The following is a 23,519-nucleotide window of genomic DNA, read 5'->3' as shown; positions in this document are numbered from 1 at the left end:
CAGCCCCCCTTCTTAAAAAACTAAAATAAATAAAAGACTGGCATCGTGCCGGAGGCCATGCCCCCTCCGTGCAGCACTCTGCAAACGCGCCCCCAACAGGCATCTCCAGTATGCGCCAGGGAGCTGCGCTGCAGCCAGGTGTTCTGAGGCCAAGCCCCTTTTTACACCTCTCTGCAACGCAGCTCTGTGGCGCTTACTGGAGGTACCTAGTGGTCTAGTTTGACCCTAGGGACCCTTAGGATTCAGGGGGACTTAATCTCTCAACTTAGAACAGCCACAGGGCGCGTTTACACAGTGGTGAAGGGAGGGGACGGGGCCTGAGGTGACGTGTGCAAACATGCACTATGGCACGTTTTAAATTGGGGATATAATTTCCCTTCAATACTGAGGGCCCCTGGGGGCTAACTAGCCCACCAAGTGCTTCCAGTAAGCGCCACTGAGCTGCATTGCAGAGAGGTGGTCCAGGCCGTGCCACTTTTTACACCTCTCTGCAACGCAGCTCTGTGGCACTTACTGGAGGTACCTAGTGGGCTAGTTGGACCCTAGGGACCCTCAGGATTCAAATGAACTTAATCTCCCAACTAAAAATGGACACAGGGCGTGTTTACACAGTGGTGAAGGGAGGGGACGGGGCCTGAGTTAACGTGTGCAAAAACGCCCTGTGGCCTGTTTTAAGAGGTAGTTTTAATCCCCATGCCCTATTATACACTAGGGGCTTACAGAGGAGGTCATGCTAATCACAGGGGGACCCCAACGCATAATGTTCCCTAGTGTATGTAGGTGTTTTCACTGTATTCTAAGTGTCTTTTAACATAGCACTGGCTCTAGGACTGGTTAGTCAGACTCAGTTACCACCAGTATCCGTCTGAAAAAGTTGAGGGTACAGGATGATTTTGCAACAAGGCTTCTTTCTGCTCTTCTTTTTGTTCTTTCTGCACGTTATCCTTCTTCCTGCACTTATCTTCGTATTTGAGGACTTCTGTTGCTTCTTTCTGCACTTCTTTTGTTTCTTTCTGTGCATTTTTTCTTCTTTCTTCACATGTCCTATCTCTGTAGGCATAGTTAGAAATTAGCATTTAAAAAACCTTTGAAATTCACAGAAAAAACCATAGGTTTCAGGCACGTTATAGTTAGGAATTAGCATTTAAAAAACCTCAGAAATTCACTGAAAAAACCATAGGTTTCAGGGGTGTTATAGTTAGCTGGACTTTTCACTTGTACAAAACCATTGAAATTCCCCCGTTATAGTTAGTTCAGCTAACTATAACTCGCGCGCCCGCAATGCACTGCTGATGACGTCACATATTACATCACTCATGACATGGTCAGTGACATCACTGATGACATCACTGATGACATCTCAAATGACATCACTGATGACATCATCCTTGTGATAGAGTGGCAGACCTCCTCTTCCCCTAATATAACCTTTGATACACACATTCAAAAATAGAAATTAAAATTTTAAAAACAATGGACATACCAATACCAGTTACAACAACCTATACAGTAATTCTAAGATCCACATACACATCCACTCATTCACCAACAGTCATATACAGTCACTCATACATGTACTCACTCATCATATGTACTCATACACCTATACATCCTGTTACACAATGCCACTCATCCATAGAGGTACTCACACACATAGTCACTCATGCTAATAAAGAATCAAACATACATTTACTTGCATATACAGTTATACACACACCACCACACTTACTTCTACGGAAACTTACACATACTTAGTCTTTTAAACAATCACTTATAGAAACACATACTTATTCATTTAGGAACTCTTTCAATCTCTCACTGTCACATATACTCGCTTATATACACCAATAGTCACATATACTAGTTTAAAACATATGTAGTTACTCATAAAGACACTATTGAGACAGTCATTCACTCACTAACACACCCATACACTCACTCATCCACCCATAGAGTCCTGCACACATGCTGTCTTCAACACATACAAAGAGTGAGTCATTCATTCATGCACCTATGCACTACGTAATACCCCCACCGAACCATGCAGACACTCACACTGATACTCATAAAACCAACTAATAACCTATATAAACACCCATGTAGCTACTCACCAACCCATGCAGCCACTTATACACAAAGTGAGAGACTGATACAGATATTTACATATTTAAACATTACTCACTAAGCCATGTATTCACTATGAAACACTTAATCAGTCAGTTACACAATCAATTTTTCAAAAACAAATCATCCATTTAGACACTTATATACCCATTTATTCTTCCATCGACCTTGAGATATACATATATAAAACATATTTAATTTTCAGAAACACACACATTCACTGGATGATGTCATCAGTGATGTCATCAGTGATGTCATTTGAGATGTCATCAGTGATGTCATGAGTGATGTCACTGACCATGTCATGAGTGATGTAATATGTGACGTCATCAGCAGTGCATTGCGGGCGCGCGAGTTATAGTTAGCTGAACTAACTATAACGGGGGAATTTCAATGGTTTTGTACAAGTGAAAAGTCCAGCTAACTATAACACCCCTGAAACCTATGGTTTTTTCAGTGAATTTCTGAGGTTTTTTAAATGCTAATTCCTAACTATAACGTGCCTGAAACCTATGGTTTTTTCTGTGAATATATATATATATATATATATATATATCTTTATATGTATAAAGATACTTACCAACAGCGGTGAAGGCATCCTTCCTTTTAACGGATTCTTGGAGCTTTCCAACAATCTGAGAGTCGAGAGCTGAAAGATAAGAAACAAAAGATTAACGACTTCATTGGTTGTTTGCAAGGTAATAGAGTAGGATTCAGGCAGACAGTGTAATACTGAGAAACCTAAGACACCCAGCAAACCAGGCTAACCTAGTACCTGTGTTTCTACCTTAGGACCTATCCAACCAAGATAAACAACTGAGTCGCAGATACTATAAGGAGGCCAACACACAAGAAAATAGTTAGCCACAAAGCTAGGACAGGTAACAATTCTTTTGGGGCTTAGATTATGACTAGGAATGTGAAAGTATAATTGCTAAAGTTAGATCTTTTGCAGGAAGAAGTTGGCAAGAATGATAGCAGCCCTGTCCAGCTGAAGGAGACGTGGTGTTTCTCTTTTCTTCCCAATCCCCTTTCCCCCCTCTGGTTGCCAGGGTATTGTATATATATTCTGTGTACAGCTCTGGTAACGGAGTTGAGGAATCGTGGAACAGTAATTGGCTCCTGTGGAAGCTTGTGGTTCTGGGACAGGTACTTGACAACTACTAGTTAAAGAAGCATTTGCAATGTAAAACGTTTTGCATTTGCGAGAGTTAGAGCTATGGGCGATGGAAATGTAAATGTTTTTGCTAATGTTTTTTGGAGTGGAGTGTAGGTACACTGTGTGTAGTGGAATTATGTCGTATGTTGTGCAGTGAAATTATGTGGATAGAAAGTATGTGGTGTTTAGTGTATAGGAATTATGTAGAGTTGGATGATATTTTATGGAGAGTAATTATGTGGTATGGTAGTCTGATTTGTGGAGTGGTAATCTCAGGTTTAGTCTTCTTCATTTCCATAGAAGCTAATCTATAAACTCAATCAAACAAAAAAAAGAAGAAACCACTGAGGGGCACTTCTGGGCGTAGTCAGAGGTATGAACAGGGCCACTGGAATTATGTACTTGTTTGGCTGCACCAATTTTCGCCTAATTATACTTTTCCGCCTTTTGCCACATAATCCATCATCTGCTGCATATTCTACAGATTTTAACAAAAAAGACCTTGTTTCTAGCTCAAACGGCTCAAACATTACTAAAAATGCAGCAACAAGTGTTACAGTGTGATGGAAGGCCCTTTGCAAAGCTGGAATGGTCACCTGTTACTTATTGCTAAATGCGGGTGTTAAATTAGTACTAATGGTGTGCACACCACTCTTGGTTCTTTCTCTGACTCTCTTGCCTCTTTCTGCTAAGGGTGGGCAGAGCTGGCAGAGTTCCACTCAGCGGAATTACACAGAATTACCATAAAACTCAGTGGAATTCCTTCGAGTTCTGCTAGCAGGCGGAATTAGAACAGTTACCATATATTAAATGAGGTGTTCAGTTTCACAAAGCGATAATAGTGCAGCTTGACAAAATAGCCACCAGGTGGCAGTAAAACTGCACAAACAATACAAGATTGGCTTCATAATCGTAAATCATAATACCGTACATGATTTTCATTTTACCAGCTGGTAAATCTAGCAAGTAAAATGGCAGTAGGCTAAACAAAGCCTGGCCCTGGAACAGACCCAACCCCCTTCTATGGCATGGGCTAACACCAACCACTCCACCATGCAACAGACAACAGGCTCTACTGCACACAGACTCCCTACCTCCATTTCTCACCAGAATACCCCATTCCTCCCCCTACCACACAATAGGAGATTACTTACAGGCTTTTGAGCGTGAGGGATCCGGATTCTTCTGGACTGCTAGAACTCTGGCTGCACTCTAAGAACTGGAATTTCACACGAGCCCCAACAGCTCTTCTTGCGTGGCTGATAGGGCTTGGCCTGAAAGTCCAGGTAGAACAAGACTGCCACCAAACGGATCATTTTAAGCTGGGCTTCCTCATACTTCAGCAGTCTCTCTCTCCTCTGCTGGGAGGTTTCCCTCCTATGAGCAGAGATATAGGTTCCTATAGATGAACCAGAATGGTTAGACTCCACTGAGGGAGATCTAGACCTACTAGGCCCACCACCAACTCTTCCAGAAGGGACAAAGAGGGGACAATTGTGACCCTCCCCCTCATCTTCTAGGGGAGCTGATTTATCGAGGTCAAGATCATTGTCATCTTCCTGGTCAGCATTAGAGGTCAGGTCATGGGGAATTTCACCCCTAGGCCCTTCCTTACCTGCTACCCCACCCACTCTGCCTGGCCCTTCAGACCCTATAGGTCTTCTGAGATCATCCAGCCTGAGTACCTCTATGAGATGTTGGGAGGTTGGACTTTTGCCTGTCTTCAGTGTCCTAGTACTGCATAATGCTCTCAATTCCAAGGATGGGAGGTTATCATACTTGGAGGTAAGAAGTCCATTGGTTTCTGACAAGGACCTACTGTTTCCTGGCCTTGAAGACATTACTAGTGAGGTGTGGAGTATTGCACTACCTACTCTAGTGTGGCCTACTAAACTCTCTTGAGTTGTAGAAAGGGTGTGCTGGGCCCTTAACACACAACTCTAAGTTCAGTAGAACTTACTGTATTCTAAAACTTGTATTATATGTACCTCAGGTACCTTTAGTTTTTTTCAGGTAGTCAATTCAATTGAGATTATCTGGTAAAACAATAGCAAGCTGGAATCCCACACGCTGCACACCAATGTGAGAAGTTGGACTGGTATATGCTGTCCACTACTTATAGTGGGCACCTTGCACCAGTCCAAACAACCCCTTATTGATGATAGGTTAAAGACAACCTTTATTAAAAGCTATCCTAGTGATAGCTATGGAGAGCAGCCTTCAGGCTAAGTCTTGAAGGAATGTAAAGCAGCTTGTTTTACCAGTCTATAATCTCTTGAATGGCTAAATGAAAGACAACCACGCCAGGCATATATATAAAATATATGTATTTATTTCTAAACACACCCTACTAGTCTCTTTATGAGGCTAGAGGTCCAAACACATAAGTTACGCTTCAAATATTACAGCAAAATAGCAAAAATACACGTCAGGCCCGAGGGGCGAGCCAAACCATATACTAAAATAGAGGTATAAGAACCACGACTGAACTAGACACAAGGCCTAGAGCCTGTAGAATCGCTGGAACCCCAAGGACCCACCCAAGGTAGTGACACAGGGGACCCACAGGGGACATGTGCAGTGTGAGAACACAGCCGCAAGCTTCCGTTAGCTTCTATGGGGAAAGTCGCGGTTAGATTTTTAAAGATTAGGGACACATAGAAATGAGTCAGGACCAAACCCTTTGGATCTAGGAAGTTCTAGGAACAGCACCCACGGGAGCACTGGAGTACTTGTGTTACCTCACCCAGGGAAGCCGGATGCAAAGGTGTCAAATGGTGTTGGGTTGCGTCGTCGATTTCAATGGGAGCTGGCAAAGAAGTGCTGCTGCTGGGAAGATGCAAAGTGTCCGAAGAGATCCAAGACTGGATCGAAGTCAAGAAGAATCTGAAAGCAGAGGGGACTGAGTCTGGGTCACTTGCCAGTGGCCAGGAGGACGATAGGAGGGTGCCCACGGATGTTGGGTGATTTCAGGTGAAGAAGGTGAAGCTTGACTCTTCAGCCACGAGGACCAGGAGGTGTCAAGGAAAACCAGGAGCTGGATTTGAGCTGTCCCACAAAGGATGTCAAGTGCTGCAGTGTCGGTGCCTGGATTGGACACAACAAGCCTTGACAACAGCAACCCACGCAGAAAGGAGAAGGATGCTTCGGTGCAGATCAGCAAGGTGTGAGGGACTCACCACTTGGTGGGAAGTCAAGGCACGTCTGGAGCAATCAGAAAAGCCCAAGGAAAATCAAAGTTTCCTTCTCAGGGACCCACCAGTCTGCGGACCAGGGATCACAAAGGAGCCTCAAGAGGAAACACAAAATGGAGGCCCATGGGTCACTCAGGGTGACTAGGCCAACAATCTTTGGTGGATTCTCTGCTCAAGGTGGGGGCTACAAGAAACCCCAAGCACGACTTCAAGAGACATTGACAAATCAATGAACTTGCAAATGTGCACGGTGACCAGGAGTTCCGGTTCCACACTACTCACGAGGTCAGTGGGTCTCAGCTTTGCTGGGGACTCTGGTTGGCCTCTGAGATATCTAGAAATCCTCTTCCTGGGCTGCAATTACTTCAGAGTGCGGCGGGAGCTTCGGAGATGTAGACTGGCAAAATGCTTCGTTGGTGCCTGCCAAGCAGGGGAGTCACTCCTTGACCCCAAAGGAGATTTCTTCAGTCCTCTAGTCTTACTTATACCTAAGGAAGAGGTTGGACTAACTCTGGGGACCCGCCTATGGGAGGGTTTGGAAAGAGGGGTGGCTACACCCATTTCCTTTGTACAGTTTTGCATCAGAGCAGGGGCTCGAAGCCCCAGAACCGGTTTGAGCTGGACTATGCACAGGGACACCAAATGTGCCCCAGTGCAGGACTTCAAAGCACTCAGAGAGTGTTCCCACTCAGCCCCAATACACATAAGCCTCTCTGGGAGGTGGTTACACCTCCCTGTGACAGGACACCTCCCCTGCTGAGGTTTCGGTCAGCAGCAGGAGGCCAGACCCGTGTCTGTGGCTGCAGCATCCATTTTGTGATTCCAGGGCTCTGTTAAGTTGCTACCGGGTATACCAGTACTGCCATGCTGAATTTAGAGAGGAATAAGCTAGGCTGGGGTCCTGAATAGCTGGGCCCCAGACAGACTAAAGTAAAAAAAATAGTGAAACACCAGCCAAAAGTGGGGGTAACCATGTGAAGCAGATCCTACTCTCCTACAATTTCTGCAACACTCTTGCCTCTTTCTGCCGCCCTCCTCCCTCGATATGCACGTCTCTTGCCTCTGTCTGCACCACTGTGCTATCTTTCTCCACCTTGTTTGCCTGTTTGTGCAACTTTCTTGCCTCTTTCTGTAGTTTTCTTGCCTCCTCTGCACCTCTGTTGCTTCTTTCTGCACTTCTCTAGCTTCTTTATGCACCTCTCATGCTTCTTTATGTGCCCCTCTTACCTCTTTCTGCACCCTTTTGCCTGTTTCTGCACCCCTTTTGCTTCTTTCTGTACTTCTCTTGCCTCTTTCTGCACTTCTCTTGCCTCTTTCTGTACCTCTCTTGCATCTTTCTGCATTTCTGTTGCTTCTTTTTGTACTTCTCTTACCTCTTTCTGCATCCCTCTTATGTGTGTTTGCACCTCACTTGCTTCTTTTTGTACCTCTTCTGCCCCTTTTTGCACCTCTCTTGCCTCTTTCTGCACCTCACTTGCCTCTTTATGCACTTCTCCTGCTTTGTTCTGCGCCTCTCCTGTTTCTTTCTGCAGCTCTCTTGTCTCTTTCATCACATTTTTGTTTCTTTCTGCACCTCTGTTGCTTCTTTCAGCACCCCTCTTGTCTTTTTCTGCATCCATCCTGCCTTTCTGAACCCCTCTTCCCCGTTTCTGCACCTCTTGTGTATCTTTCTGCACCCCTGTTCCCTCTTTCTGCACCCCTCTTGTCTTTTTCTGCATCCATCCTGGCTTTCTGAACCCCTCTTCCCATTTTCTACACCCATGTTCCCTCTTTCTACACATCTCTTGCCTGTTGCTGTACCTCTCTTGCACCTTTCAGCACTTATCATGCCTCTGTTGCTTCCTTCTGCACTCTCTTGCCTGTTTCAGCACCTCTCTTGCCTCTTTCTGCACTTCTTTTTCCTCTTGGTACACTCATGTTGCCTCTTTCTGCTCTTGTCTTCTATCTTTCTGCACCTCTCTTGTCTCTTTGTGAACCCTTCTTGTCTCTTTCTGTACCAGTTTATCCTCTTTCTGCACTTCTGCTGCCTGTTGGTGCACCTCTGTTGCTTCTTTCTGTACTTCTCTTGCATCTTTCGGCACCCGTGTTCCCTCTTTCTGCATGTCTCTTGCCTGTTTCTACAGCTCTTGCCTCTTTCTGCAACCCTTTTCGCTCTTTCTGCACCTCTCCTGCCTGTTTCTTCAATTCTCTTGCCTCTTTCTGCAGTTCTATTGCCTCTTCTGCACCTCTCTTGCCTATTTCTGCAAGTCTCTGGTTGCCTTCATCACTTTTCTGTGATGCTTCTTTCTGCTTTCCTACACTTCTCTTTCCTGTTTTAAAACCTCTTGTGCCTCATTCTGCAACTCTGTTGCTTCTTTCTGCACCCCTCTTTCCTCATTCTGTACACCGCTTGCCTTTTTTAGCACCCCTCTTCCCTCTTTTTGCACTGCTCCTGCCTCTTTCTGTACCTCTGTTCCTTCATTATGCACTTCTCTTTCTAGTTTCTGCACCTCTCTTGCTATTTCTGAACATCAATTGCCTCTTCTGCACCACTGGTCAATCTTTCTGCACTCATCCATTCCCTTGTGCACTATTCATGAACTCATTCAATGACCCAGGCATTAGCCTTGCATTCATACTTTTACACAGATACTTCCCATGCACTCATGCAATCACCCAGATACTACCCCTGCACTCATGCAATCACTAAGGCACTACTCTGGCATCAAACATTCACTCCGGCACTATGCATACACTCATCTATTATCTCAGGCACTACTCACACACTCATACAATAACCCAGGCATCATTGTTGCTGTCATCCTTTTGCTCAGGCACTACCAATGCACCAATCTAAGTACTCAGATATTACACTTGTACTCATGAAGTCACTCAGGCACTACTCATGCACTCCTCCAATCACCCAGGCAGTACCCCTACACTTATGCAATCACCCAGGCACTGCCCACGCACTCATGCAATCACCCAGACCTTACTCTTTTACTCAACCATTCACATAGGCACTACCTATGCAGTCATGCAATCGCTTAGGTACTACTCTTGCACTCAACCATTCACTCAGTCACTATTCATGCACTAATCCATTCACTCAGGCACTACACCTGCACTTATGCAATCACCCAGGTACAACCCATGCACTTATGCAATCACTCAGGCCTTATTCTTTCACTCAACCATTCACTCAGACACTCGCAATCCACTCATCCATTCTCTCAGGCACTATCCATGCACTCATCCAATGACCCAAGCATTAGTCTTTCAATCATCCTTTTTCTCAGGCGCTACACATGCACTGATATAAGCAATAAGACATTACTCTTGCACTCATGAAGTAACTGAGGAACTACCCATGCTCTCATCCAATCACTCAAGCAGTATCCCTGCACTCCTGCAATCACCCAGGTACTACTCTTGCACTCAACCATTCCTTCAGTCACAACCCATGCACTCATCTATTTTCTCAGGTACTACCTATGCACTCATACAATGACCCATGCATTTCTCTTGCAGTCATCCTTTTACTCAGGCACTACCCATGCACTGATCTAAGCACTCAGACATAACCCTTGCACCCTGTTCCCTCTTTCTGCATCTCTTTTGCCTATTACTGCAACACTCTTGCCTCTTTCTGCACTTCTCTTGCCTCCTTCTGTACCCTTCTTGCCTCTTTCTATATAACTGTTGCTTCTTTCCGTACCTTTCTTGCTTCTTTCTGCACATCTCTTGCCTATTTCTGCACCTCAGTTGCTTCTTTCTGCACTTCTCTTGCTTCTTTCTGCACCTCTGTTGCGTCTCTCTGCACTTCCCTTGCTTCCTTTGGCAACTCTCTTACTTCTTTCTGCACCTCTTTTGCAACTTTTATGCACCAGTCTAGCCTCTTAGTGCACCTCTCTTGCCTCTTTCTGTACCTATCTTGCCTCTTTCTTCACCTCTCTTGCCTCTTTCTCTACTTCTCTTGCCTCTTTCTGCACTTCTCTTGCCTCTTTCTGCACCTTTGTTGCTTCTTTCTGCACTGCTCTTGCTTCTTTTTGCACCTCTCTTGCTTCCTTCTGCCACCCTGTTGTCTCTGTCTGCACTCGTCTTCCCTCTTTCAGCACCTCTCTTGTCTCTTTGTGTACCTCTTTTCTCTCTTTGTGCAACTCTCTTGCTTATTTATGCATTTCAGTTGCCTCTTCTGCACCTCTATTACTTCTTACTGTATTTCTCTTGCCTCTTTCTGCATTTCATGTGCTTCTTTCTGTACTTCTCTTGCCTCTTTCTGCACCTCTGTTACTTCTTTCAGCACTTTTGTTGCCTCTTTCTGTACCCCTCATGCTTCTTTCTGCATCTCTGTTGCTTCTTTCTACACTTCTTTTGCTTCTTTCTGCACCCCTCTTGCTTCTTTCTGTACCCCTCTCCCCTATTCTGCACCTTTCTTGCCTCTTTTTGCACCCTCGTTCCCTTTTTCCGCACCTCTCTTGCCTGTTTCTACAAATCTCTTGCCTTTTTCTGTAGTTCTCTTGCCTCCTTCTGTACCTCTGTTGCTTCTTTATGCACCTCTCTTATTTCTTTCTGTACCCCTCTTGTCTTTTTCTGCACCTCACTTGCTTCTTTTTGTACTTCTCTTGCCTCTTTCTGCACCTCTCTTGCCTTTTTGTACAACTCTCTTGTCTCTTTCATCACTTCTCTTGCTTCTTTCTGTACCTTAGTTACTTCTTTCAGCACTTCTTTTGCTTCTTTCTGTTTTTCTCTTTCCTGTTTCTATACCTCTCTTGCCATCCTCTGCACTGCTGTAGCTTCTTTCTGCACCCCTCTTGCCAATTTCTGTACCCCTGTCGTAAATAAAATATTACGCACTCGGAATTTCTATGATATCAATATGATCATGCATAAAGCAAGAGGCTGAGTCTGTGGTATCAGGTTCAAAAGGGCTTTATTCCAATAACTCGAGTTAAAGGGAGAATAGTACCATCACCACAAGGGATCTGGAAGGGGCTCAAAAGTATTCTCAGAATATTCTCAAACTTTATTCACAGAGTACAGTATTTATACATTTGATATTATACGTAAGCAGAAGAGCAAGAGAGAATGAGATAAGAGCATGTGGGTGTGTAGGTAGGCGTGAAGGTGGGCGTCCATGTGGGCGTCCACTTGATGATAATAGGTAATTTGTCATAGGTGGGTGGATACCTGGAGGGGGTTGCGTGATCAGCTGGAATTGTACTGGAACTTTGCCTTACTTGTGCTCAACTCGAGCATGACGTGTAACTGACGTGGGGAAGGGTTGCTGTGCAACCGGGGAGTCTGGAAGTGAGGCCTTCAGTGAAGTCTTCAGTGTCAGGACGACCAGCACATCTTGTTTTATCTGATATCTGATGTCTGAAGCAGGGACTGATTTGTGACATAGGTTGCCCATCACCAAGAGCCGATGTGGCATCTATTTCTTCATTTACTTCATTTACTGCAGAGGCCTTACATGGGGGCTATGGGCTTTTTACTGACGTGAGCTTTGCAATCTCACAGAAAGAGACAGAAAGGCTAGGCTTTCTCCTTTGCAGATGGGTTATGTTTATCCCTCCTTCTCCAGGCAGGAATGCGGTTCAGCAGATAACCGTGCTCAATACTGTCTCGGCACCTTTGACAGGGCCCCTTTGGCTGAGGCCCAAGTGTGCAAGGCCAAGGATACGCAGCTGCAGCTTTCTGAATGTCTGAGGCCTGAAACCTATTTTCGGGTCTGGCTGAGCCACAAAACACGGGTTTTCATGTGGTGCAGGAAAACATGATGCAAAACGTGTAGGCCTCAATACAGATTTGTCGTTTCTCTCATGGGAGACTGGATGATGGCAGGCCACATTATAGCATAAGCATCATGATAGAAAGGCCATGGAGGGGAAATGCATAGGTTACATGCATGTGCACATAAGCGTTGGGGGGCACAGGGGGACACATAGGCCTCATAATTTTTATTTTCCTCATTATTTTCCTTATTTTCCTTTTTGCACCCTCGTTCCCTTTTTCCGCACCTCTCTTGCCTGTTTCTACAAATCTCTTGCCTTTTTCTGTAGTTCTCTTGTGCCTCCTTCTGTACCTCTGTTGCTTCTTTATGCACCTCTCTTATTTCTTTCTGTACCCCTCTTGTCTTTTCTGCACCTCACTTGCATCTTTTTGTACTTCTCATGCCTCTTTCTGCACCTCTCTTGCCTTTTTGTACAACTCTCTTGTCTCTTTCATCACTTCTCTTGCTTCTTTCTGTACCTTAGTTACTTCTTTCAGCACTTCTTTTGCTTCTTTCTGTTTTTCTCTTTCCTGTTTCTACACCTCTCTTGCCACCCTCTGCACTGCTGTAGCTTCTTTCTGCACCCCTCTTGCCAATTTCTGTACCCCTCTCCCCTATTCTGCACCTTTCTTGCCTCTTTTTGCACCCCTGTTCTCTTTTTCTGCACCTCTCTTGCCTGTTTCTGCAACTTTCCTGCCTGTTTTGCAGTTTGCTTGCCTCCTTCTGTACCTCTGTTGCTTCTTTCTGCACCTCTCTTATCTCTTTCTGTACCTCTCTTGCCGTTTTCTGCACTTCTCTTGACTTTTTGTGCAACTTTCTTTCCTCGTTCTGCACTTCTCTTACCTCTTTCTGCATTTCTGTTCCTTCTTTTTGTACCTCTCTGGCCTCTTTCTGCACCTCTCTTGCCTTTTTGTGCAACTCTCCTATCTCTTTCATCACTTCACTTGCTTTTTTCTCCACTTCTCTTGCCTATTTCTACACCTCTCTTTCCTCTTTTTGCACTGCTGTAGCTTCTATCTGCACCCATCTTTCCTCTTGCTGAACCTTTCTTGTCTCTTTCTGTACCTATGTTCCCTCTTTCTGTACCTCCCTTGTCTGTTTCTATACCTTTGTTCCCTCTTTCTGCACCCCTTTTCCCTCTTCCTGTACCTCTCTTGCCTTTGTCTACACCTCTCTTGTCTCTTTCTGCACCTCATTTGTTTCTTTCTGTACTTTTCCTGCCTATTTCTGCACCCCTTTAACCTCTTTCTGCACCTCTGTTGGTACTTTCTGTACTTCTCTTCCTTCTTTCTGTACCTCTCTTGCTTCTTTCTGCCCCCTTTTGCCTCTTTATGAACCCCTTTTCCCTCTTTCTGCACCTCTCTTGCTTCTCTCTGTACTTCTCTCACCTGTTTCTATATTCAAATGGGAAGTGCAAGCTGTCAAGTTTAAAGGTCTGCATGCTCTAGTGACTGAGGTATATGTCTAGTGTACATGTATTCTAACATGTGTTATGCATCTGAAGATGATAGCTTACAAAGCGGGTAGCTTATCTTATAGGTGGTCAAATCTTCTTAGTTCTGCTCTGTCATTTGGTTGCACAGGCAGACATGTTTTATGCACATAGGTATTATAGAGTCCCTCAAATATACTATTGAATACCGATGTGCCCTTGAAACACAGGTATTCAAGTATTTGTATATTTTTATGTAACATGTCACTAGGTAAAAGCACAGACACAGGCATGCATACCTTCACAAACGTGGTCAGACTTACAACAGTGATATGGTTAGGATTGCTGTTTTACATTTGGTTGGCCTAACATTCTGAGCAGTCGATGAATAGTGAACCTTCATGAGAAAAGTGAGGTTTATGACATCTTGGTAGAAGGATTAGTGATTAACCTACTTTGTATGAGTCTGTGGAAAGGAACAATCAAAGTAGGCCTCTTTCTGTACCTCTGTTGCTTCTTCCTGCACTTCTCTTGCTTCTTACTGCACCTTTCTTCCTCTTTCTGTATATGTCCCACCTATGTAGGCATAGATAGTTAGAAATTAGCATTTAATAAACCTTAGAAATTCATAGAAAAAATCACATGTTTCAGGGACGTTATAGTTAGAAATTAGCATTTAAAAAACCTTAGACATTCACTGAAAAATCCACAGGTTTCAGGAAAGTTATAGTTAGGCTAACATTTCACTCATATAAAACCAGAGAAATTCAGCTGTTATAGTTAGCTGAGCTAACCAAAACTCACGCTCCTGCAATGCACTGCTGATGACATCCCAAATTATATCACTCATGACATCATTCACTTAATATCTGAGGCACCTCTTCATACCATACTATATCCTTTCATACACCCACTCTAAAATACAGGTTCCTATTTTGGAAACCATAGACACACCAATACTGGTTAATACATACTCACTCACTGATTCATAGGTCTACGCACACATCCACTCACTCACCCATACAGTTCCTCATACGCGCAGTCACTCATCGATACAGCCACTGATATATGAACTCATATACCCATACAGACACTCACATACCGCCAGTCACCCATAGAGTTACTCACACCCCTAGTCAGTCACCGAAAGAATCAATCACACTGCCATTTACTCACCGATACAGTTATACACACACCACTTCACTTATTCATACACATAGTAACACATACTTACCCTCTTTTACAATCACTGATACAAGCACACGATCATCCATAGAGCCACTATAACATTCTTAAACTTTTTAGAAACACTCATATAGTCACATTTTGTCATCAGTGATGTAATTTGAGATGTCATCAGTGATATCATCAGTGATGTCACTGACCATGTCATGAGTGATGTGATATGTGCGGTCATCAGCAGTGGATGTGGGGGCGTGAGTTATAGTTAGCTCAGCTAACAATAACGGCTGAATTTCTCTGGTTTTGTATGAGTAAAATGTCAGCCTAACTATAACGTCCCTGTAATCTGTGTTTTTCTCTGTGAATATCTTAGGTTTTTTACATGCGTAGTCCTAACTATAGCGTCCCTGAAACCTGTATTTTTTTTCAGTGAATATATGGCTGCATGCATTGGCTGTCTGAGTACATAAATATGTGTTTGTGTGGGTGGATAAGGGGTATTTGACTCCCTGCATGGATGATTGAGTGGGTGAGACAATGGCCATATGGGTTAGTGAGTAGGTCTGTGAGGGGCTGTATGGATGACTGAGTGGGTGTATGGCTGTGTCGGTGAGTGAATGGATGTGCCAGTGGTATATGGGTGAGCAACTACATGTACAGAAAGCAGTATAGTTGAGTGTTGTGAGTATATGAGTGACTGGATCTATGCCTAAGTGATTGCGTGACTGTGCTTGTGTCAGTGACTGTATCGGTGAGTGAGCATGCATTAGCATCTGTATGAATAAGTGAGTGGTGTGTGCATGACTACATAGGGGAGTACGTGGTTGTGCAATTGACATGATAGGTGAGTAACTAGGTATGTGAGTAGCTCAATGGGTCACTGACAGTGTGTCAATGACTGTATGGGTGTATGAGCGGATATATTAGTGGTTGTATTGGTCAGTATGTTAGTTATGAGTGGTTGGATAGGTGAGTGTGTGCTTGTGTCAGTGACTGTATAGGTTGGTATATGTTAGTATCTGTATGAATAAGTGAGTGGGTGTGTGTATAACTGTGTAGATGAGTAAGTGGCTGTATGATTGACTTTATAGGTGAGTGAGAAGGTGTGTGAGTAGCACTATAGGTGTCTGACAGTGAGTGAGTGGCTGTATGGGTGTATGAGTAGATATATCAGTAGCTGACACCTACAGCACACAGCCCCCCTCCCTGGGCAGATTTTTGGCACCAGGGTCCGCATGCCCCAGGGCCTGGTGAATTAGAGATAGGGAGGGGACTGAGCTGCCACCTCCTCAAACTAACTTTGGCCCTGGGGACCCATCTCCAGGGGCCTGACGATCTTGAAGTTGGGTATTCCACTCTTTACTCTCCACTGGGACTGCGGGGGAAGCCTGAAGGCCCTTGCAGTCCTTCCTGGCTCCCTGCCTCCTGTTGGAGCAAGAACTGCTTTCACACACAGGGAGCTGCTGGAAATACTGCTCCTTGTGTTTGAATGCAATTCTGCACTGCTTCCAGCAAGCCAGAGCATTTCTAATACTTCCACATGCTGGAAGTGGAGCATTTGCTGAGGCTTGGTGGGAGCAGTAAAGCATTGGCCAAGCCACAGCAAAAAGCTATGTCCCGGGTGTGGGTGCCCCGGGGCATAGCACGAACTGGTCGTGGGGGATGGTGGTCGCCAGAGTCATCTATGACTCAAGAAGGGGAGCATGCACCCACCTCCTTTCTTCTTCCAGGGCCTGCCTCAGGACATGGCAGACCCCAGGTCCGAGGGTGGCCTAGAGGGGGGCTCGCAGCCCCTCTCATTGTTTTAAAAAGAAGTAGGCCCTGATGAAGTGGTGGTCCCAGGAGGCTTGGAGGGTCAGAGAGGTCCCCTCAAAACAATGCATAAGCCCCAGGGAGGAGGTGGTCCTGGGGTGAGGGGGGGGTCCAACGGTCCCCAATCTATTTTGGAATGTGGTCCCTGGGAGGTGATGGACCCCGGGGCCCAGGGGGTCTGATAGGCCCCCCATTTAATAATAGAAAAGCCCCAGGGAGGTGTTGGTCCCTGGGGCATTAATAAGCCCCAGGAAGGGGGCCATGCCCCCCTCTCCTTTATTTACAAATGCCCTCATGACATGGCCCACTCGGGGCTGATTATTACAGAAATGTGGGAGCCTGTTCTTCTTTTTCATGTTTTTATTTTTCGATGGGAGTCACAGCTCCAGCGCGACTCCTGCTGTTTTTTTAAATAACATTTTGTGTGCCCTAGTGGTGTCCCTCTGGGGCCCCCTAAGAATCCAGGGAGGTAACAGCATTCCTACATTGCTACCCTGCACCCCTCTTTTTTTATTACTTTTTATCTAAGGACTCAGCTCAAGCCAAGTGGGACCCTAACACCCGCATTAGAGGCCGGGCCCGGGGGATGGGTTTCCCAGGGCTGAAATTGCCTTGGGAGGGGATCCACGTGGACGTCCTCTGATTTTTATTTTTTTTGTAATTTTTTTTATAAAAAGAGGCTGGGCCCCAGGGTATGTGGTCCCTAGGGCTGAAATTTCCCGTGGAGGGGGCCTGTGGGGGTTACCGTCCCTCGTGGGGTTTTACTGTCAGAAAGAAGTTGGGGATACCACGAATAGGTATAGGTTCTTGTTTATTTACAGATAGGCGGAGAACCAAACACTGATAGAACAGTCCCAAACTGTAACTAGGCAGAGCAAAACAACGTAGGTCTTCCCCGAGATTTCTCCCTGTAGGGTGTTTTCCTTGCTCCTCCACGTCAGGGGTCTCAATCTTCACAGGTGCTCGGGGTTGCAGGGAGAAAGAAAAGAGAAAGAGAATGGTCTGAGTTACTGCTACCAGGGTCTCTTTGTTGTGCTACCGTCACCAAGGGGATGTGTAGGAGGGGAAGTGTGGGGTCGGGGATGTTCTGCACCTCTCACGTGGGTCACAGCCCTTCACAACCTCCCCACCGCCCCCACCCAAAAGGTCCCCGCAGAGCCACTTGCCTCGAGCCACGGCCCGTTCTCCGGACCGCGGCGCTGGGACCCGGGGTGGTTTCTCCTCCCTGCTGCCCACCGGGTTTGAGAGCCGTAAAGATGTTACTGACGCGACCTGCTTCGTCGTCCTCTGCTGTTTCTCCTCTCGCTCGTCGTCCTCGTCCTCCGATCACCACCGCTCCTCCGGTCGCCTCTGCTCCTCCGGTCGCCTCTGCTCCTCCGGTCACCGCTGCTCCTCCGCTCGCCGCTGCTCCTCCGGTCGCCGCTGCTCCTCCGGTCACCGCTGCTCCTCTGCTCACCGCTGTTCCGCTCGATACTCCTGCTCCTCTCGATCCTCCTCGCATCTCCCACACCTTCTCGTCCTTCCTTGCCGTTTTTAAGCGTCCCGCTTCCTCTTCCGTGTCTGGCCCCTCCTCTAAGGGCGGTCTCGAGACTAGACCGTCTCCCGTTTCCGGTGCTACATGCCGCGGCACAGTCCTGCTCCACTTCCGGTCTGACTCGCATTCCGGCTCACAGGGCCGATTGGCCCTGTCCCCATTCTACATAGGTTTGGCCAGAGGAAGGGGTCCCCAGAGTCAAAATTGATCCAGGGAAGGGGGGCCAAAACATTTTTAAATCTTTTTTAATTAGACAGCAATTTGGCAGAGGACCTGCCCCCTTTCACCACCACTCTGAAACATGCCTCCTGTTGCACAACTAGTTGGTGGACAAAGTCTCCTTGGCTGAAGAGGGCCCTTGGGGTCCAACGAGTCCTCCTGTTACCTCCAGTAAGTCTCACACTGTTGAATTACTGAGTGGTCTTTGGAGTCCAAAACCCCTTTCTCCACCACTCTGCAAACACACCTCCATGCCCACTTCTGTTTGGGGAATAAAGTCTTCTTGGCTGCTGAGAGTATTTGGGGGCCAACTACCCCTCCTGTAACCTCAAATAAGTCCCTAACAGCTAATTGCTCTGAGGTTTTTGGAGGCCATGCCCCCTTTCTCCACCACTCTGCAAATGTGCCTCCTGCTGCACTGCTGGTTAGTGGATGAAGGCCCCTTGGCTCTGCAGGTTCCATGGGGGCCAACTACCCCTTCTGTTACCTCCAGTAAGTGCCACAGAGTGTGATTGCTATGGGGACTTCAGTAGCCATTCCCTCTTCACTACCACTCTGCAAACCCACCTCCTGGTCCACTACTGGCTGGGGGATAAAGTCCCCTTGGAGGCTGAAGGACCTTGGGGGCTAAAAAGAACTCCTGTTACCCCCATTAAGACCCTTTTAGTTGGATTCCTGAAAGCTGGTTGGAGGCTTGCCCATTTTTTGTCTACCAGTCTGTAAATGTGAATCATAGTTAAAAAAAAATTAGAAATTCACTTTAAAACATTAAGTGTTACAGGAACGTTAGAGTTAGGAAATAGAATTTGAAAAACCTTAGAAATTAATTTTAAAGAAAACAAAGTTTACAGGGATGTTAAAGTCCGGAAATAGAATTTGAAAAAGAGACATTATAGTTAGGCTCAGATTTCACTCGTGCAAAACCAGTGAATTTCAACCTTTATAGTTAGTGAGCTAACTATAACTCCGCCCCTGCCATGCATTGCGTATGGCCTCACATATTACATTACTGATGATATGGTCAGTTTCCTCACTGATTACATCACTGATGACATCTCAAATGGCATAACTGATGACATCACTGAGGATATCACCCAGAGTATCATTGACACACCCACTCACACCCCATATAACCATTTCTATGGCCAATCCAACTTCCACAATACCATGCTCAACACCATTCACACTCCCGTACCGGTACTTACACAGCCTCTCACTGATTTATAGATAAACATACATATCCACTCATTCACCCATACAGCCACTCATACATCCATTCAGTCACTAATATAGCCACTGACATATCTACTCATATACGCATATAGCCACTCACACACGGAGTCCGTCACCCAGAGAGCTACTCACACACCTACACACTCACCCATAGTCAATCACGCAGCTACTCACCCTAACAGTTATACACACACTCACTTACACATATAGATTCTAACATATACTCACTCACCTGAGCAGTCACTGACACAAGCTCACTCCCCTATATAACCACTCTCACATTTACTCACCCATACTGTCACTCATATACTTCATCACTTCCCTATACTACCTGTCACATATCCAGTCTCTCACCCATATACCACTGACACATGCACTCACTCACCGATACATCCATATACACACTTGCTCACCCATATAGCCCCTAAAACACCCACTCAATAACTCATACAGACACTGAGTCATTCACTCATCCCCACAGGCAGTCACACCCCCATTGCTCTCCCACACAGACACTCAGACACCTATAGAGGTATACAGGCAACTAATCACTCACCCATACAGAAACTCATGTATCCACTCACACTTCCACAAAGCCACTTTGACACTAACTGACAGACAGATACATACATTCACATAGCCAGTATCTCACCCATACATTTATTGAGACACCTAAGCACTCACTTATACAGTAAGTCATGCACCTAGTGAATCATCCGAAAAGACAATCATAAACCCATTGATTCACTAATACACCTTGTTATGTATATTTGACACTCCTAAGATTTTTAAAAACACTCACAGTCACTGGATAGTGTCATCAGTGACGTCATTTGAAATGTCATCAGTGATGTCATGAGTGGTCACTGACCATGTTATGAGTGATGTAATATGTGACGTCATCAGCAGAGCATTGCGGGCGTGCAAGTTATAGTTAGCTGAACTAACTGTAACAAGGAATTTCACTGGTTTTGTATGAGTGAAATGTCCTTCTAGTTATAACACCCCTGAAACTTATGTTTTTTTCAGTGAATTTCTAAGGTTTTTTAAATGCTAATTTCAAACTATAACGTCCCAGAAACTTATGTTTTTTTCAGTGAATTTCAAAGGTTTTTTAAATGCTAATTTCTAACGATAATGTACCTGAAACCTATGTTTTTTAAGTGAATTTCGAATGTTTTTTAAATGCTAGTTTCTAACTATGCCTACAGAGGTAGGACATGTGAAGACAGAAGAAAAACTCACAGAAAGAAGCAAAAGGGATGCAGAAAGAAGCAACACAAGTCCACAAAGATGAAGAAAAGTACAGGAAGAAGCAAGACATGTGCAGAAAGAACCAACAGAGGAGCAAAAAGAGGCCATGTTGCAAAATCATCCTGTGCCCACAACTTTTTCAGACGGGTACTGGTGGTAACTGACTCTGACTAACCAGGCCTAGAGCCAGTGCTATGCTAAAAGGCACTTAGAATACAGTGAAACACCTACATACTCTAGGGAACACTATGCGTTGGGGTACCCCTGTGATTAGCATGACCTACTCTGTAAGGCCCTAGTACATAATAGGGCAGGGGAATTAAAACTACCTCTAAGTCAGAGGTGCAGAAATATGCTACTTTAAATAGTAGTCACGTTTGCAGAGTGGTGGAGAAAGGGTGCTGGGCGTCGAACCAACACTCAGGAATTCCACTGCGTAGGACTTACAGGAGGCACCAGGAGTGATTCTTGGCCCCCAAACTCCCACAGGACTAAATTGGACTTCATCCCCCATCCCGTAGTCTGCCACAAGGCAGGTTTGCAGAGTGGTAGAGAAAGGGGGCCATGGCCTCCGAAGACGTCTTAGCAATCCCACTGTGTGGGACTTACTGGAGGTAACAAGAGGGGTAGTTGGCCCCCAAGGACATCCTTGGGGCCAAGTTCCCAAACTATTACCTCCAGTCAGTCCCACACAGCAGCATTGGTAAGTACTCGTACCAGGCCATGCCCACTTTGCCCACCACTCTACAAATGCACTCCCTGGCACACTCTTGGATGGGGATTGAAGTCCTCTTCACTGCTGGGGGTCCTTTAGCGGCCAACTAGCCTACCTTTTACCTCCAGTAAGGCCCCACGCAGTGGGATTGGTGAGAGGTAGACAAAGGCCATGCCCCCTTTCTCCACCACTCTGCAAACGCGCGCTCTGCCGCATTGTAATTTGGGGGATTAGGTCCCCTTGAATCCTGAGGGTCCCTGGGGTCCAACTAGCCCACCAGGTACCTACAGTAAGCACCACAGAGCTGCATTGCAGAGAGGTGTAAAAAGGGGGTGGCCTGTACCACCTCTCTGGAAGGCAGGCCTATGGCACTTACTGGAGGTACCCGGTGGGCTAGTTGGCCTCAGGGGCCCTCAGGATTGAAGGGGAATTAATTCCCCAACTTAAAATGCACCCACAGGGCGTGTTTGCACACATGCCACCTCAGGCCCTGACCCTCCCTTCACCACTGTGCAAACGCACCCCATGGTGCATTTTAAGTTGGGGGATTAAGTCACCTTGAATCCTGAGTGTCCCTGGGGTCCAACTAGCCCACGGGTACCTCCAGGAAGCGCCACAGAGCTGCATTGCAGAGAGGTGTACAAAGGAGCGTGGCCTGGACCACCTCTCTGCAATGCAGGCCTCTGGCGCTTCTTGGAGGTACATGATGGGCTATTTGGCCCCCAGGGGCCCTCAGGATTGAAGGGTAATTAATTCCCAACTTAAAACGTGCCACAGGGCTGAGTTGTACTTTCTGAAAGAAGGTGTTGTGTCTAATGGAATTTAAGGCCTACATCATTGTGAACTAGTGCTCAGTTTACCTGTGAACAAGGCTGATTATACAGCCAAAATGCATCAGAGAAATAAATACTGCAAGTCTGTGTGGTGATATACACTGTAACCATCTGTAGGTTTTAGTGTTTTACCAACCACTCAGGATAGGTCTAAAGTTCTTTATACTTTATTGAGAGGAAAACAAAACAACAAGTTATGTGTAACAGGCAAACATAAAGTACCAATCTTGTAGTTTATAGTGTCTTTTTCTTTGTCAGGGCCCTTGGAGTTCCTCTCTGCCAGCACCCTCGACAGAAGCAAAGAAGCAGGTAAGTGTCTGTACTTCTTTCCACTTCTTAGGAATTGGGTTACTGGGGTGTTTGTTTTATAATTCTCTTTTTATGAAGAGAGCTTTATAGAAACTGGTCAATCAATCAGGGAACTGTAAGCGCACTACTCAACTGTGAGGGTCTCAAGGCTCTGAGGGGGGTCCGCAGAGGTGTTTAGCCGAAGAGCCAGGTCTTGAGGGTCTTCCTGAAGGTGTTCAGGGAGGGGGCGTGTCTGATGTCTGCCGGTAGCTTGTTCCAGGTCTTGGCTGCAATGTGAGAGAAGGATCTTCTGCCTGCTCTGGCTCTGTGGATGCACAGGGTTTAGGCCAGTGCGAGGTTGGAAGATCGGAGGTTTCTTTTGGGTATGTGGAAGTAGATTCAGTGGTTGAGGTATTTGGGTCCGTTGTTGTGTCGGCATTTGTAGGTGTGAGTGAGGATCTTGAAAGTGACTCTCTTCTCCACGGGGAGCCAGTGGAGACTTCGTAGGTGTTGACTGATGTGTTTGTGCCGGAGGATGCCGAGGACTAGTCTGGTGGCGGTGTTCTGTAGTATCTGGAGTTTGCGGAGTAGGTACTTGTTGATTTCGGCGTAGAGTGCGTTTCCATAGCCCAATCTGCTGGTGATGAGTGCGTGGTTGACTCTCTTCCTTGACTCAGGGGGATCCACTTGAAGGTCTCGATGAGCATGCGGAGGGTGTTAATGTAGCTGGTGGTGACGGGGTTGACCTGTCGGTTCATTGTTTGTGATGAGTCGAGTAAGATTTC

At 45.8% G+C, this 23,519-nt stretch overlaps 1 protein-coding gene across 2 annotated transcripts in view; it reads left to right on the top strand.

The window, feature by feature from the left end:
* The window catches only part of LOC146806019 (uncharacterized), a 230,778-nt gene that overhangs the window by 171,117 nt on the left and 36,142 nt on the right, over positions 1–23,519 (top strand). For both annotated transcript variants that reach the window (XM_085620575.1, XM_085620574.1), the window contains one exon: positions 22,705–22,755. In XM_085620575.1, coding sequence (XP_085476701.1) covers positions 22,705–22,755 — 51 coding nt within the window. The remainder of the gene's footprint in view (positions 1–22,704; positions 22,756–23,519) is intronic.

The sequence above is a fragment of the Triturus cristatus genome, chromosome 8 (genome assembly GCF_964204655.1).
Source record: "Triturus cristatus chromosome 8, aTriCri1.1, whole genome shotgun sequence".
NCBI lineage: Eukaryota > Metazoa > Chordata > Amphibia > Caudata > Salamandridae > Triturus > Triturus cristatus.
This window is presented reverse-complemented; position numbering and strand designations above follow the sequence as displayed.